The sequence below is a fragment of the Oratosquilla oratoria genome, chromosome 41, assembly GCF_046742065.1.
Source record: "Oratosquilla oratoria isolate Oo_2021 chromosome 41, ASM4674206v1, whole genome shotgun sequence".
Lineage (NCBI taxonomy): Eukaryota > Metazoa > Arthropoda > Malacostraca > Stomatopoda > Squillidae > Oratosquilla > Oratosquilla oratoria.
The window spans coordinates 28,742,756-28,756,047 of NC_134817.1; the positions used below are offsets into that span (position 1 = coordinate 28,742,756).

Genomic DNA, 13,292 nt, shown 5'->3' on the forward strand with positions numbered 1-13,292 from the left:
TTACCTTGACTTTAGCAAAGCATTCGACAAGGTGCCCCACCAGAGACTACTAAATAAAGTCAAAGCCCATGGCATAGAAGGAAAAGTGTTTGAATATATTAGACCTTGCATCAGTGACAGAAAACTGTGGGTCACCATAAATAGTGTAAAATCCAAATGGGGGATTGTTTCTAGTGGAGTTCTCCAGGGTTTGGTCTTTGGTCCTTTATTGTTCATTGAGTATATAAACAACTTGGACAATAGAATTATTAGTGATATTAGTAAATTTGCAGATGACTAAAATAGGATGTCTAATTAGGTCAGAAGACAGATTTTGCAGGATCTAAACAAATTGTTCACATGGTCAGTAAAATGACAAATGGATTTCAACATCTCAAAATGCAACATGTTAAATGCAGGACATCCCAGAAAGCAGGTATAGCTTAAATACTTTTTTTACAGAAAACAGGGTACAAGAGATTTGAATTATGGTGAGTCCTGACCTTAAATCCAGGAATCTTTATTTCATTGCTAGGACAGTTTAAAGTGCAGAGGTAATTATCAAACTATCTGGCATTAGGCCCATCCTTGACTATGCACTAGTTTTGGTCTCTGTCCTATAGAATGGATTTAAATTCACTACAATCAGTACAGAGGAGAATGACCAAAATGGGCTCAGAAATTTACCTTACAAGGACAGGCATAGGCATCTTAGCTTACATTCTCTGGAAAGATGCAGGGTGATCAAGTGGATCAAAGGCTTTGACAAGGGTGACACAAACAAGGTCATCAATTAAGACAATGGGACAGGACTCCATAATGGATTTAAATTGGACAAATTTAGATTTAAGGAGGAAATAGGCAAGAACTGGTTTACCAATAGAGTGGTCAACAAATGGAATAGACTTAATAACCATGTAATGAGCACTGAAACTTGTTTTAAGAAAAAGTTTAGATAACTTTATGGATGGGGATAACAGGTGGTAATGGACATGGAACTACCTAGTGTGGGCCTTACGGTCTCTTGCAGTCTCCTTCATTCTTATTATATTTTGTTAGGTGAAGACTGCTCAATTGAATCAACTCTATCAAATCTATCATGAATACATGCAATCTCTAAACTATTCATACCAGGTTTCCCACTCAATGTTGGCAAACAGATTTTAACAAAACTCTAATATTATTATTTTTTTTTTTTTTTTTTTTTTGTATGTACATAAACTCCCGGATAATAATCTGAACCATTATTTCTTAACATTTATTAACCAACAATTTTGACAGGACACCAAAGCTTTATTTCAAAAGACTGTTTCTAAACATACTTTTAAATTTTTCATCTTCTTTTGCCAATGCCACATTTGTCTGATGCAGCAGCTTCCTTACTGAAATATCTGAAAAATAAAATATCATTGCAAGGTATGCCTTATAAAATCAAGGTACAACAAAAAAGGCAAACCAGGGCACATCCATTATGCAGCATTAATGGCAAGTGAACAATTACCTTGATTTGACAGCTTGTTGGCCTCTTCCAAAGCTTTCTTGGCTTCATCATAATTATGCAGATGAAAATATGCTAAACCCATTCGATACCAGCCTTTGCTATTGCCTGGTTGGAGCTGAGTGACTTGTTGACAACATTCCAGGACACGCTCATATCTAATATTATCTTGCTTCAAAAGGCAGGCTGGAAATTAAAGTTAGTTCATATAAGTACCTCATGTCATCTTTAGCAAGCATTTAACATTTATCTAGGCAGAGTAAAAATTTAGAAGATGCTAGCAATTACCTAAGAATGAGAAAGGGGCCAACAATGGGTAACTTCAAGTCATGGTCCTGCAAGACTGACAGCAAAGCTACCCATTTTCAAAACCCATCAACCCCCTCACCTTCAATGACTGGACCCAAGGTTTCTCTCTGTAACTTCAGCTATATTTCTTGCACTTTCTCATATATGGAGAGCTAAAAATTGACAATTGCTCTCTTCTCCCTACAACTATCAGCCAGTGACATAGAAACAGTCCTAAACAGATAAAACAAAGTGAACAGTCCAAAATTTCTTTCAGAGAGATCTATGGGAGGTTCCAAGGTCCATTGCCAGCCACTGTAGGGCTGCAGGTTTTCCATCTAGTGAAACTCGAAGCAACAATTGAGTATTGATCGAAGAAAGATAAAAAAAAATCACTATTCCTTCCCGAGTGACTTATGGGCCAATTTAGTGGCTATTGCTGGTTCCCTGGGAAATGTGGGTCTTCTGCAAGAGATATCTGGAGCAAGAGATTGATTACATGTAAATAATGATACAAATATACTTTTTACTCTACGACTACTATAAGGGCATGTAATACTATTTTTTGTACATACACATATACCAAGGGCTTTTTCCTCCTTACCAGAGGTAGCCAAAGTCAAAAGGCATAATTCCACTCCCACCCATTTCATCCCTCCCTGCCTCTCATGGATGACAGGTTATCCTTGCATCTTGCCCATTTCCCTTGGTCAAAAGCAATGCAGCAAGACACAGTATATCCAGAGCAAAGCCACTTCATTTAATTGGCAACCCTCTCTCCATCCCCTTAAACAGAAATATTGAAGTGAGAAACCCCTTCGGTCTGCGTAAAAATGTCATTCACACGTAATCACTCCCTAACATTCCCATCCCCCACTAACTCCCTTCCATGCATTACAGTATTATCTATACAGAGCCATTCTCTACTCACCCCTATCCTACCTTCTCCCTTCCTCAACAGACATCCCTTCTTGCTCAATGCCCCTTTCACCACATCCATCTATCTCATCCTCAGTCACCCCCTCATGTTCACTCCCTCCACCTTTGCCTTCCACACTTCTTTTACTAATTTTTCTTCATTTATTCCTTCCATGTGTCCAAACCATCCCAATACTCTTTCATCAATCCCATCTCCCATCTCCTTTTCCACCACTGCTCTCCTCCTCACCTCCTCCTTTCTCACCCTATCCAACCTTGTAACCCCTACCATACTTCTCAAACATTCCATATCAAACATACTTAAACTCTTCCTCTCTAATGATCCATTTCTCTGTCCAAACAGTGCTGTCAGCACAATCACCCCTTCATACAATCTCCTCCAAACATCCATTCCCTAATGTCTATTTCTCATTACAATTATTAATACCCTAAAGCACTTGCTTCTCTCATTCTACAATCTACCTCCACCTCCACTCCTCCCTTTCCTGCAACATGTGACCCCAAGTACCTAAAGCTATCCACTTCCTCCAGCCTCTCTCCTCTATGACTCCCTTCCAAACTGCTGCCATCCTCTCCCCTTGTACATCTCATCACATTATTTTTACCCACACATCTCCAACTTTCTCCTCTCACACACCTTCCCAAACTCCATCACTAACTCCCTTAATCCTTCCTCTGATCCTGCCACAAGCACAGTGTTGTCAGCAAACAACTGGCTTACCTCCCACTTTTCTCCATTTTCCTTAACTATCTCCAATCCCTTGCCCATTACCCTTGCATTTACCTCCATCACCACCCCCATCCATGTAAACAGTGAACAGCCATGGCGACATGACACATCCCTGGTACAGTCTTACCTTTATCTCATTTTTTTTTTTTTAATAAATATTGGTATACATTTTGATTTAGACCCATTTAAATCCAAAATGGCCACCAACAAAAAATTCTATATACTGCATACATTTTGTGATTTCTCATATTGGGGTATCATTTGCATGGTTATGTGCAATCAATATTCTAAGGACTTCAGTGGCTCCTATGGTTCAGGGTCATAAGCCATTTTTTCATGCTTGAAGACAAATCTCTAGTCACACAAGAATGCTGAGGCCCTTCTTAACATTTATTATCTCCCAGTATAGTTTTGAACAAAACTTCATTCCATTTCATACAAACTATTTCAAGTATTAATAACTGCAGTTTCCTTCTTACCAGCTATATTGTTATGGAAATCTACTACTAATGATGTAATTTCATCCTGGGTTTCTTGAGAAATCTTCTGGGTTCTATTCTGTGGTACTGGAATATATGGAGTAACCTGGTTGATCCCCTTAAGGTAGAGAAGACCACTGATCATAAAGACAAAACATTACATCATTATTCTCACATAACAATACTGAGAAAAACTCACATGGTACAAATATGAGCTGGAGTTAGTTATGAGGAACCCATATATTTTCAGAATATTACCTGTGGTAGCTTCTTACTGCTTTTCGATAGCTCTTCTCTTTAAAAAAGGCATTACCTTCTATCTTTAATTCTCGTGCCTTTTCCAACTTCTCTAGTACGGCTGTTCCAGTTGTTGCCATTCTGTTACAAAAATGGTTCACTTTTTAGTCATCTTACATCATCAATGAAGAAGCTATTAATCACTGTAAATACTACAGTTTTACCTGTTATGTCTCAAAAGCTTATTATGCTTTGATTATGTGGAGGTGTATGAATCTCGACAAACTGGAGCTTAGATGATACAGTAACACATCTTGTAAATGATGAACACATCAGAAAAACCTGAAAGAGAGAAATACACTGCACAAACTTTAGTTTCTCAGGACTAAACAGGTTTAGTAAAATCTCACATTCCATATACCAAATTAATTTTATATCATAACAGGTGCTCTCCTTTCAGGGTTGAAAAAGTTAACTTACACTTCATAGCTCCACTACCAGAAATAAGAGCTAACATACTATCATCTATGTATAATCATCCCTAAATTCCAATCTCCACCTTCAAAATAAACATCTTGAACTATGTGCATTTATAAATGATCTTGTCCAAGATACATAGGATAGCAGTTGTTAGCCACAGCCACATTGGTCATTATTATGGGGAGGATAGAGACAGTACCAAAGGGTGTCAAAACTCCTGATACCACTTTTTGGTGTGCTTTGTCATTCGTTGTCCTTCCTTGTAAATTTCCTTGCTACTGATAATGCAGAAAGCAGTTTAGCCTACTTTCACAGACATGTTATTTGTCACAACACTGCATGATACATGACACAATTATGGAGCCCTTTTTATTAGCCCCACAAATTTGAATTAGTCTTCCAATACTACCTTTAACCAACACTTCTTTATTGAAAAGAATTTATTTTAGAAAAAAGTGAAATTAACTACCATTTGAAAAAAAGGAAGTAATAGATCAATTTTATTCTTGTATTTTGAACATTCAACAACTTAGTTATTATTCAATCAAAAAGAGAAAAAGGTGAAAATGAATACTGTTTGAAAAGAAAAACAGCAAGTGATGGATAAATTTCAATGTACTGTGGAAATTCAATAATTTTTTAATTCATTTCTGGTTATTCATTATTTGGAATAATTTCCATTGGAGAAATAGAACTCTTAAAAACAAAAAGTAAAGAACCCATTACCATCTTAAACCCTATAGCCACAGATGCTCAAGACAATTATGCCAGAAGACTACAGACGTATGGAACTGGCACCATGTAAAACAAGCTGGGCCCACTCACTTCACAGGTGAGAGTGGAAATTAGGAGGTAAGGTTAATTACTTCCCTATAGAATTCAAATTATTAGAACTATTAGGCAGCATCTTGTCTCTATATTCCCTTTTATAAGGGAAATGGCCCCACATTAACCACTTAAGTATGACTCAAATTCCTGCACACACCATCAGCTGCCACACTACTCACATTATAAAATATAAAGTCACTGCTGTATTACTTGTCCTCTTTTACTTTGAGCAATAATAAACAGAAAATGTGATCAAACCAGTTCACAGAATCTGGGGGAACTCATATACATCTACAACAAAATATATGATCAAGACGCTGACACTAGCATCCTCATGTACCCTCTTACGCTTCATGACACCTATGTAGACATCATCATATCGAAGTGGTTAATATAACAGATAACAGTCAAAGCTTCTTTCCCACGAGACTTGCAGTATGGCCTAAGGACTGTCTCCAGCCACTGTGGTCACTTGTTGAAACACAAGTCAGCAATTAATTAATTGTTGAGACATTGTGACAGGTTTCAGGAAGGTGGAACAGTAAGCCATGGGTCTAGGGTCGGGTTTACTCCTGACCTCTGAAGAAGCTCTAAGCAAAACTGGTCAGGTATAAACTCAGCCCTAGACCCGTGTCTCAATTAATTAATTCAATAATGGATCACATGAAGAATTGTCACCCCAGACTTCAACAGGGTGATAATCCTTCAGGTGGGCTATTCTGGGGTGACAATTCTTCAGGTGGACTATGCTAGGGTGACAATTCTTAACATAACCTATCCTAACCTGACTAAACCCTAGCCTAGCTTAACATAACCTCACCCACCTAATCTTACCTAACCTTTCTTTACCTAACCTTACCTAACTTTACCTTGCCTTACCTAACCTTGCCTAACCTATCCTTACCTAACCTAATCTAACTTGGCCTTACCTAACCTAACCTAACTGGGGTGACAATTTTTCAGGTGGTGTTGGTTGGGATGACCATAATTCTTCAAGTGGGCTACCCTGGGGTAATGATTCTTCAGGTGGATGTTCTGGGATGACAATTCTTCAGGTGATCCCAACAATGTAATAAGATGGATGGGTAGGGGGTGAGGGCTCTTACATAGACTTGTGCCTTTCATAGGGATGGCTTTGGTTTGTGTGTAAATGTTCTACTGGGTGGTTTTGGTGCATCACACTATTGTTCTTAATACCCCATTCTGAATAACTGGCATAATACCTAAATTTCTTTCTTAATTGCAACTCCACAATCTAAGCTTGCTACTAAGTTTAGTACGTTCATTTTCTTATTAATTTTCACTGTGAGGGCTGAAGGACATGTCATAAGTCACTTCAGAAAGAACTGGTATGACATACACATTCCAGTAAATATACAGTTGTTTGCCAGTCTCACAGATGCAATTCTTATCTATATCATTGGATAGCTCTTATCATTCTCACTACTTTGAACCTTGTCTTGTCTTTCATTTTGAGGTCCACTGTCAAGGCCAACTTGGAAGTCTGCCACTTTCCTTTTTATGATGCTTCCCTGATGCGGTAAATCACCTGACCATTGTTGTCAGCTGCCCAAGGTGCAGTTGCATGCAGAATATATAAATACCACAAATTAATAGTAACATAAGTAACAGTTAACAATTTATTTATTTCTTTTGCAGGAGCTGTGGTAGAAAATAGCACATCTGCACCTGGTAATTATGTTTCCCAGGAAAGAAAAAAGAAAAAAGGAAAAAAGAAAGAAATATATATATATATATATATATATATATATGTATATACATATATATATATATATATGTATATATATATATATATACACATACGTACATACATACATATTTCATTAAATGAAATGGCAAGCTTGTTGTGACAAAGCTTTTTGTCAATCTTCTCTCTCTTTCATAAGGCGACTTTGCCTTCCATAGGCAGGAGTCCGAGTAATTTGCCGTATGCCATGAGATAGAAATAGGCACAGTCGAAAGCCAAAGTGCGTTTTCACACCTCCTGGTGCTTCTTCAGTGGCAACTGAAGTAATGGAGATTCCATGAAGATCAGCAACTTTTATACCCGGAAGGTGAATGGTGATTGGCTGGATTGCTGCGGGTTAGGTACGGTCTGTTCTCCCACTGGCTGAGAGGTGCATGATGCCATCAGTTTGCACCCCAGTACCATAATGGGCGGACCTTCTAACGCTGGGTAACACTTGCAGGTCATGGGCTTGTATATTAAGATTTGGGGAAAGATCTTTTATGTAAAGGGCCTCCAGTATAGGTAATCTTTTAGGGTCTTGGTGTGTGGCTAAAATTTCCGTATTGTTGACCAGGGTTTCCCTTCGTAAGATGGTGTAGTGAGTGTCTTTGGAATGATTCTTAGGTGCACCTGACGTCAGATGGTATGACAGTCTACGCGACAGCTTCATGATGGTCATACCAATTTAGGAAGAAGGTTGGGTTGCACAGCCCCCAAGGTTACACATATACCTAATATGGCATGAGATCTCTGAAGTTTATCGTTGATGGGCTTGTTGTTGTTCTTAATGAGTAGGCTTGATGTCTTCTTATTTTGACACAGACTCCTGCCTATGGAAGGCAAAGTCGCCTTACGAAAGAGAGAGAGGACTGAAAAAAATCTTTGTCACAACAAGCTTGCCATTTCATTTAATGAAATATGCATGAGAGAGAATCTCCTGCCCATTTATACATACATACATACATATACCAAGGCTTTTTCCCCCTTACAAGGGAGGTAGCCAAAAAGGAAAAGACATAAAATCATTCCCACCCATTCCATCCCTGAATACACTCCACACCCCTCCACCCTCTATCTCATCTTAGCACCTCCTGGATGACGGGTCATCCCTGCACCTTGTCCATTGCCCTGGGTCAGAAGCAGTGTCGCAAGACACAGCACATCCACAGCAAAGCCGCTTCATTAAATCGGCAACCCCCCCTCTCCGTCCCCCCATGCATAAAGGAGAAGACGGGGAGAAATCCCTTCGGGCTGCGTCAAAATTTGCTCACACATACTACCTCACCCCCCATTCCACCTCATGCATCACATCATCATCCATATACAACCATTCTCCATTCACCCGTCTTCTGTCCTCTCCCGTCCTTCCTCAACAGACATTCCCCTCTTCCCCAAAGCCCCCTTCACCCCATCCATCCACCTCATCTTAGGACGTCCCCTCATGTTCACTCCCTCCACATCTGCCTTCCATACCTCTTTTACTAGTCTTTCTTCACTCATTCTTTCCATGTGTCCAAACCATCCTAATACTCTTTCATCAACCCTATCTCCCAACTCCCTTTCCACCCCTGTTCTCCTCCTCACCTCCTCATTTCTCACTCTATCCAGCCTAGTAACCCCCATCATACTTCTCAGACACCTCATCTCAGCACATTCAAACTCCTTCTCTCTTCCTCTCTTATGTTCCATGTTTCTGCCCCATACAGTGCTGTTGGCACAATCACTCCTTCATACAGTCTCCTCTTAGCATCCATTCCCAAATGTCTATTCCTCATTACACTTTTTAATCCACCAAGGCATTTACTCGCTTCTCTCAATCTACATTCTACCTCCACCTTCACTCCACCTTTTCCTGCCACATTTGCACCCAAGTATCTAAAATTATCCACTTCTTCCACTTGCTCTCCCTTAATGCTCACTTCCAGACTACTGCCACTTTCACTTCTTGTACATCTCGTCACCTTACATTTACCCACATTTATCTTCAGCTTTCTTCTATCACACACTCTTCCAAACTCTGTCACCAACTTCCTCAATCCCTCCTCCAATCCTGCCACAAGCGCAGTGTCGTCCGCAAACAACAGCTGGCTCACCTCCCACTTTTCTCCATTTTCTTTAACCATCTCCAATCCCTGACCCACTACCCTTGCATTTACCTCTCGCACTACCCCATCCATGTATAAGTTGAACAGCCAGGGCAACATAACGCATCCTTGACGAAGTCCCACCTTTACCACGAAACTCTCATTCTCTCCATTTCCAATCCTGACACAAGCTCTACTACTCTCATAAAAACTCTTGACAGCTCCTAGAAGCTTTCCTCCTATCCCATATATCCGCAAAACCTCCCACAGTGCCTTTCTGTCTACCCTGTCGTAAGCCTTTTCCAGGTCCATAAAGGCCCAAAAAACATCCTTCCCCTTTCCTATAGCTTTCTCATATATCTGTCTTACCACAAAAATCTGATCTACACAACCTCTACCCGATCTAAATCCACACTGTTCCTCACCAATTACTCCCTCTGTTCCTCTCCTAATCCTCTCAATCAAGATCCTCCCATAAGCCTTCCCAATTACACTTAACAAGCTAATCCCTCTGAAACTACTACATTCACACTTGTCCCCTTTTCCCTTGTAAAGTGGAACTATACAGGCACTCCTTCAGTCCTCCGGCACTCTACCATCTCTTCAGCAAACATTAAATAACCTCACCAGCCAGTCCACCATCACTGTACCTCCTTTTTTTAAGACATTCTGCATGGCATCCATCCAGACCAGGTGCCTTACCTGCTTTCATCATCTTAACAGCTACCTTCACTTCATCCTTCCTTATTTGTCCTCTATTTTCCTCACTCATCACTCTCATTTTCTTAGCATTTCCCACTGCAGCTACCTTTCCCTCCCTATCCTCCTTCACATTTAGCAACTCTCTAAAATATTCTGCCCATCTTTCCCTTACTGCCTTCTCTTCCATTATCATCTCTCCACCTGCACCTTTTACCTTTTCTTCTCTACTTGATTCGCCTCCTCTTCCTCTCTTAATTTCTTTCCAAAACATCTTTTTATTACTTTCAAAATTTTGTCATACTCTTACCCCATTTCACATCTGCTCTCCTCTTTGCCTCCTTTACCTTTTGCTTTACTTCTCTTTTCTTTTCTTTGTACCTTTCATATGACTCCCTCGTCCTATTATGTAACCAATCTGTGAAAGCTTGCTTCTTCTCTTCTACAACCTTCTTTGTTTCCTCATCCCACCATTCACTACCCTTTCTTCTATTTCCTCCTGTCCTTCTTGTTCCACACACCATCTTTGCACACTTTGTGACTCCCTCCTTGAACCATCCCCATTCCTCCTCCACACCTAGCTCTACTCTATCCTTCACTCCCTCCCACTCCTCCTTCAGCTTCTTCTTGTACTCCTCCTTTTCCTTTTCATTTAAAGAGTTCACTCTAAGCACCTCCCTACCTTTTGTCCCTTTCCTCTTCCTCCATCTATCCTCCACTCTCAACTTACCTTCCACCAAAAAATTATCTGATATTCCCCCACCCTCTCCCCTTAGCACATGTACATCCTTAACTCTTCCTATCATAATCCTATTTACCACTACATAGTCCATTAATGCTCTATCTACCACCCTTCCCTCCACCACCCTCTCCCATGGGTACTTATGTTTGACTTTCTTCCGAAACACTGTATTTGCTATCATCAACTCTCTCTCTAGACACATTTCCACCATCAACTCTCCACTACGATTCTTTCCTGGTACTCCACATTTCCCAACCACTCCATCAATTGGATCATTTCCTACCCTAGCATTAAGGTCTCCCAGTACATTGATATTTCTCCCTAAATCCTCTATGCACTCATTTAAATCTATCCAAAAAGCCTCCCTTTCTTCTACGCTCTTCTCACTGCCAGGCCCATATGCACTTACAAAAACCCACATCTCCTTTCCCAGTTTCACCTTCATCCACATAATCCTTGAGGAAACCTCCTTCCACTCTACTACACATTTACCTATCTCTTCATTTACTAGTATAGCCACCCCTTCCCTCCCTCGCCCTCTCTTCACTCCTGATAACCTTCCACTTACACTCGCCCTTCCCTTTCAGCTTAGTTTCACTCAAAGCCAACACATCCATCTTTCTTCTCACAAACATACTACCTATCTCTTCCCTTTTACTCTCATCTGTACCACATCCACGCACATTAAAAGACCCAAACCTTAGGGTGCTGGTCCGAAAACTCCCAGACCCTCTTATGCCTTTGCTTTTTCTTTTAGGAATGTCCCCTGTGGGGCTACAAGGAGAAGGATGCCTAGTCCCAATCCCCGTCCCTTTCTTCTCGCCTCTTACGATCCAAGTGGAATTACTTGGTGGCAGTATTCTTTTCCCCCACCACAGGGAAGGTAGGCAAAAAAGGAAATGAATATTCAGAGAAATTGTACAGGGGTTGGGGGACAGCATAATGGAGGGACAGTCGTAGTATAAAAGTGTCATCATTTCTCTATGAACAGAGTTTTCCTCTATCACAGCCAAAATGATGTGTGGCTCTGGTCCATAGGGGCGCCCCATATAGACCCTAAAGTATCAACTGCATGCCACTTTGCCACAATAACATGCAGCCAATACCCCAGACGGGCCCATTTATACAAATATATATATATATATATATATATATATATATATATATATAATATACATGCCCCATCACTTTCTATTCATCGTCACCTTCCTCTTCGCTCAAAGCGTCAAGTGAAGGTAGTGCACATGGCTTATGACACCGGTGGTGCAGTTGGTAGAGTTCCCAGCTGCCACTATGGAGGTCTGGGTTCAAATCCCACCCAGGGCTGAAATCATTTCATTGTCGCTACACTGCAGGTTGTTACTCCAACTCTCATGGGTGGGGAGTTGTGGGTGGGTGTGCGTGTAAGATCATAGCATTACCCACATATCAGTCATATGCGAGCTCTGAGCTCTCTTCCGAGAGGGAAATTGTTGTCGATCACAAGTCCAACACATGATCCAAAGTCAAAGACCATGGTGGTCACCTTGTGGGAGATAGAGCTATGCTGCCTTGGTGAAGAAACCATGGGTGTTTCCTCTTTGTGGGCATTGATGAATAAATATCTGGGGAAATACTTTAAGATGAATTTCCTCTTATCCCAAGCCACTTCACCCTTTCCATAACAAAACATCTCTTTGACATGAAGGTGTGCTACTCTGCACACCAGCCCAACCCCCCAAAAATCTAAAAAATCATTACTATTCATATTCGGTACTTATTCACGCGGTTCAAAATACTTAGAATAAGAATGATAGTTATCCAATGATATAATTATAGATAAGAATTGCACACACGACATGACTGGCAAACATTATATTTGTAAACACACATATTTCAATACCCCAATATAGGCATGTAAAACATAAACGATCTACAAGAACTATACCTAGTGATAGTCTTTGTTCAAATGACAGTTAACATAACTCAACCTATTACGGCATTAGAAAATTCTCCTTCCTACGTTCATAACCCGATGAAAACTACGTTCAGCAACTGTAATTTCTAGAATAGCTTGCACTTTATTTTGACAAGTAACAATAACATATAATTCTGGAAACAACATGCTTCTATATTCGACCTATTTCAATAAAGAAATAAAAATGTTAACCTCATGCACATGCTTCAAGTATATTATATATGAAGTCCAATCGTTGACAAAATATATTAATTTACCTTCGGTGTAGAAACTTGTTACTTTAGAAAGTTGAAATATTATGGCATTGGTTGTGTTTGAGCAATTTTGAGGAAAGACAATGGACAACAGAAAACAAAACAGTCACAGTGCTTTACTTTAAGGCAGAAACTGACATTTAACCTTGTCAGTTATTACACTTCGCACAAGCGTCATACAATGAGCCTACGACAATTTCTAAATAATAGTAAACAAGTTTTCCTTAGAACTTTTGGGAATATTTCATGTAAAATAGATATCACTTTATCCTATGATATCTATATATTTAATTATATTCAATCAAAACAATGTAATGTAATTGTTGATAACAAAAATACAAAACTGAA

At 39.9% G+C, this 13,292-nt stretch overlaps 1 protein-coding gene across 10 annotated transcripts; it reads right to left on the reverse strand.

Annotated features, from left to right (window-relative positions):
- Positions 1-1,159: 1,159 nt before the first annotated feature.
- Positions 1,160-13,179, reverse strand: Bdbt (Bride of doubletime). Of its 10 annotated transcripts, none has more exons than XM_076178356.1 (6): positions 13,065-13,179; positions 4,375-4,492; positions 4,172-4,291; positions 3,914-4,050; positions 1,481-1,663; positions 1,160-1,370 (listed from the first exon to the last, which is right to left on the reverse strand). In XM_076178356.1, exons 3-6 carry the CDS (start codon positions 4,288-4,290, stop codon positions 1,273-1,275), a joined length of 537 nt encoding a protein of 178 aa, XP_076034471.1. In that variant the 5' UTR covers position 4,291; positions 4,375-4,492; positions 13,065-13,179; the 3' UTR covers positions 1,160-1,272. The 10 variants fall into 10 exon arrangements, with proteins under 10 accessions (XP_076034471.1, XP_076034474.1, XP_076034469.1 ...); XM_076178359.1 differs by having other exon boundaries at positions 13,083-13,169; XM_076178354.1 differs by having other exon boundaries at positions 12,948-13,150.
- Between the last annotated feature and the right edge of the window lie 113 nt (positions 13,180-13,292).

Bases quoted from the DNA above. Each gene is read 5' to 3' on its own strand.
- Bdbt (XM_076178356.1), bottom strand. From the start codon at position 4,290: ATGGCAACAACTGGAACAGCCGTACTAGAGAAGTTGGAAAAGGCACGA. The intron at 4,051-4,171 runs GTAATATTCTGA...CTTTATGATCAG, and splicing joins GCAGTAAGAAGCTACCACAG to TGGTCTTCTCTACCTTAAGG. The intron at 1,664-3,913 runs GTAAGAAGGAAA...TTTAATTTCCAG, and splicing joins TTTCCATAACAATATAGCTG to CCTGCCTTTTGAAGCAAGAT.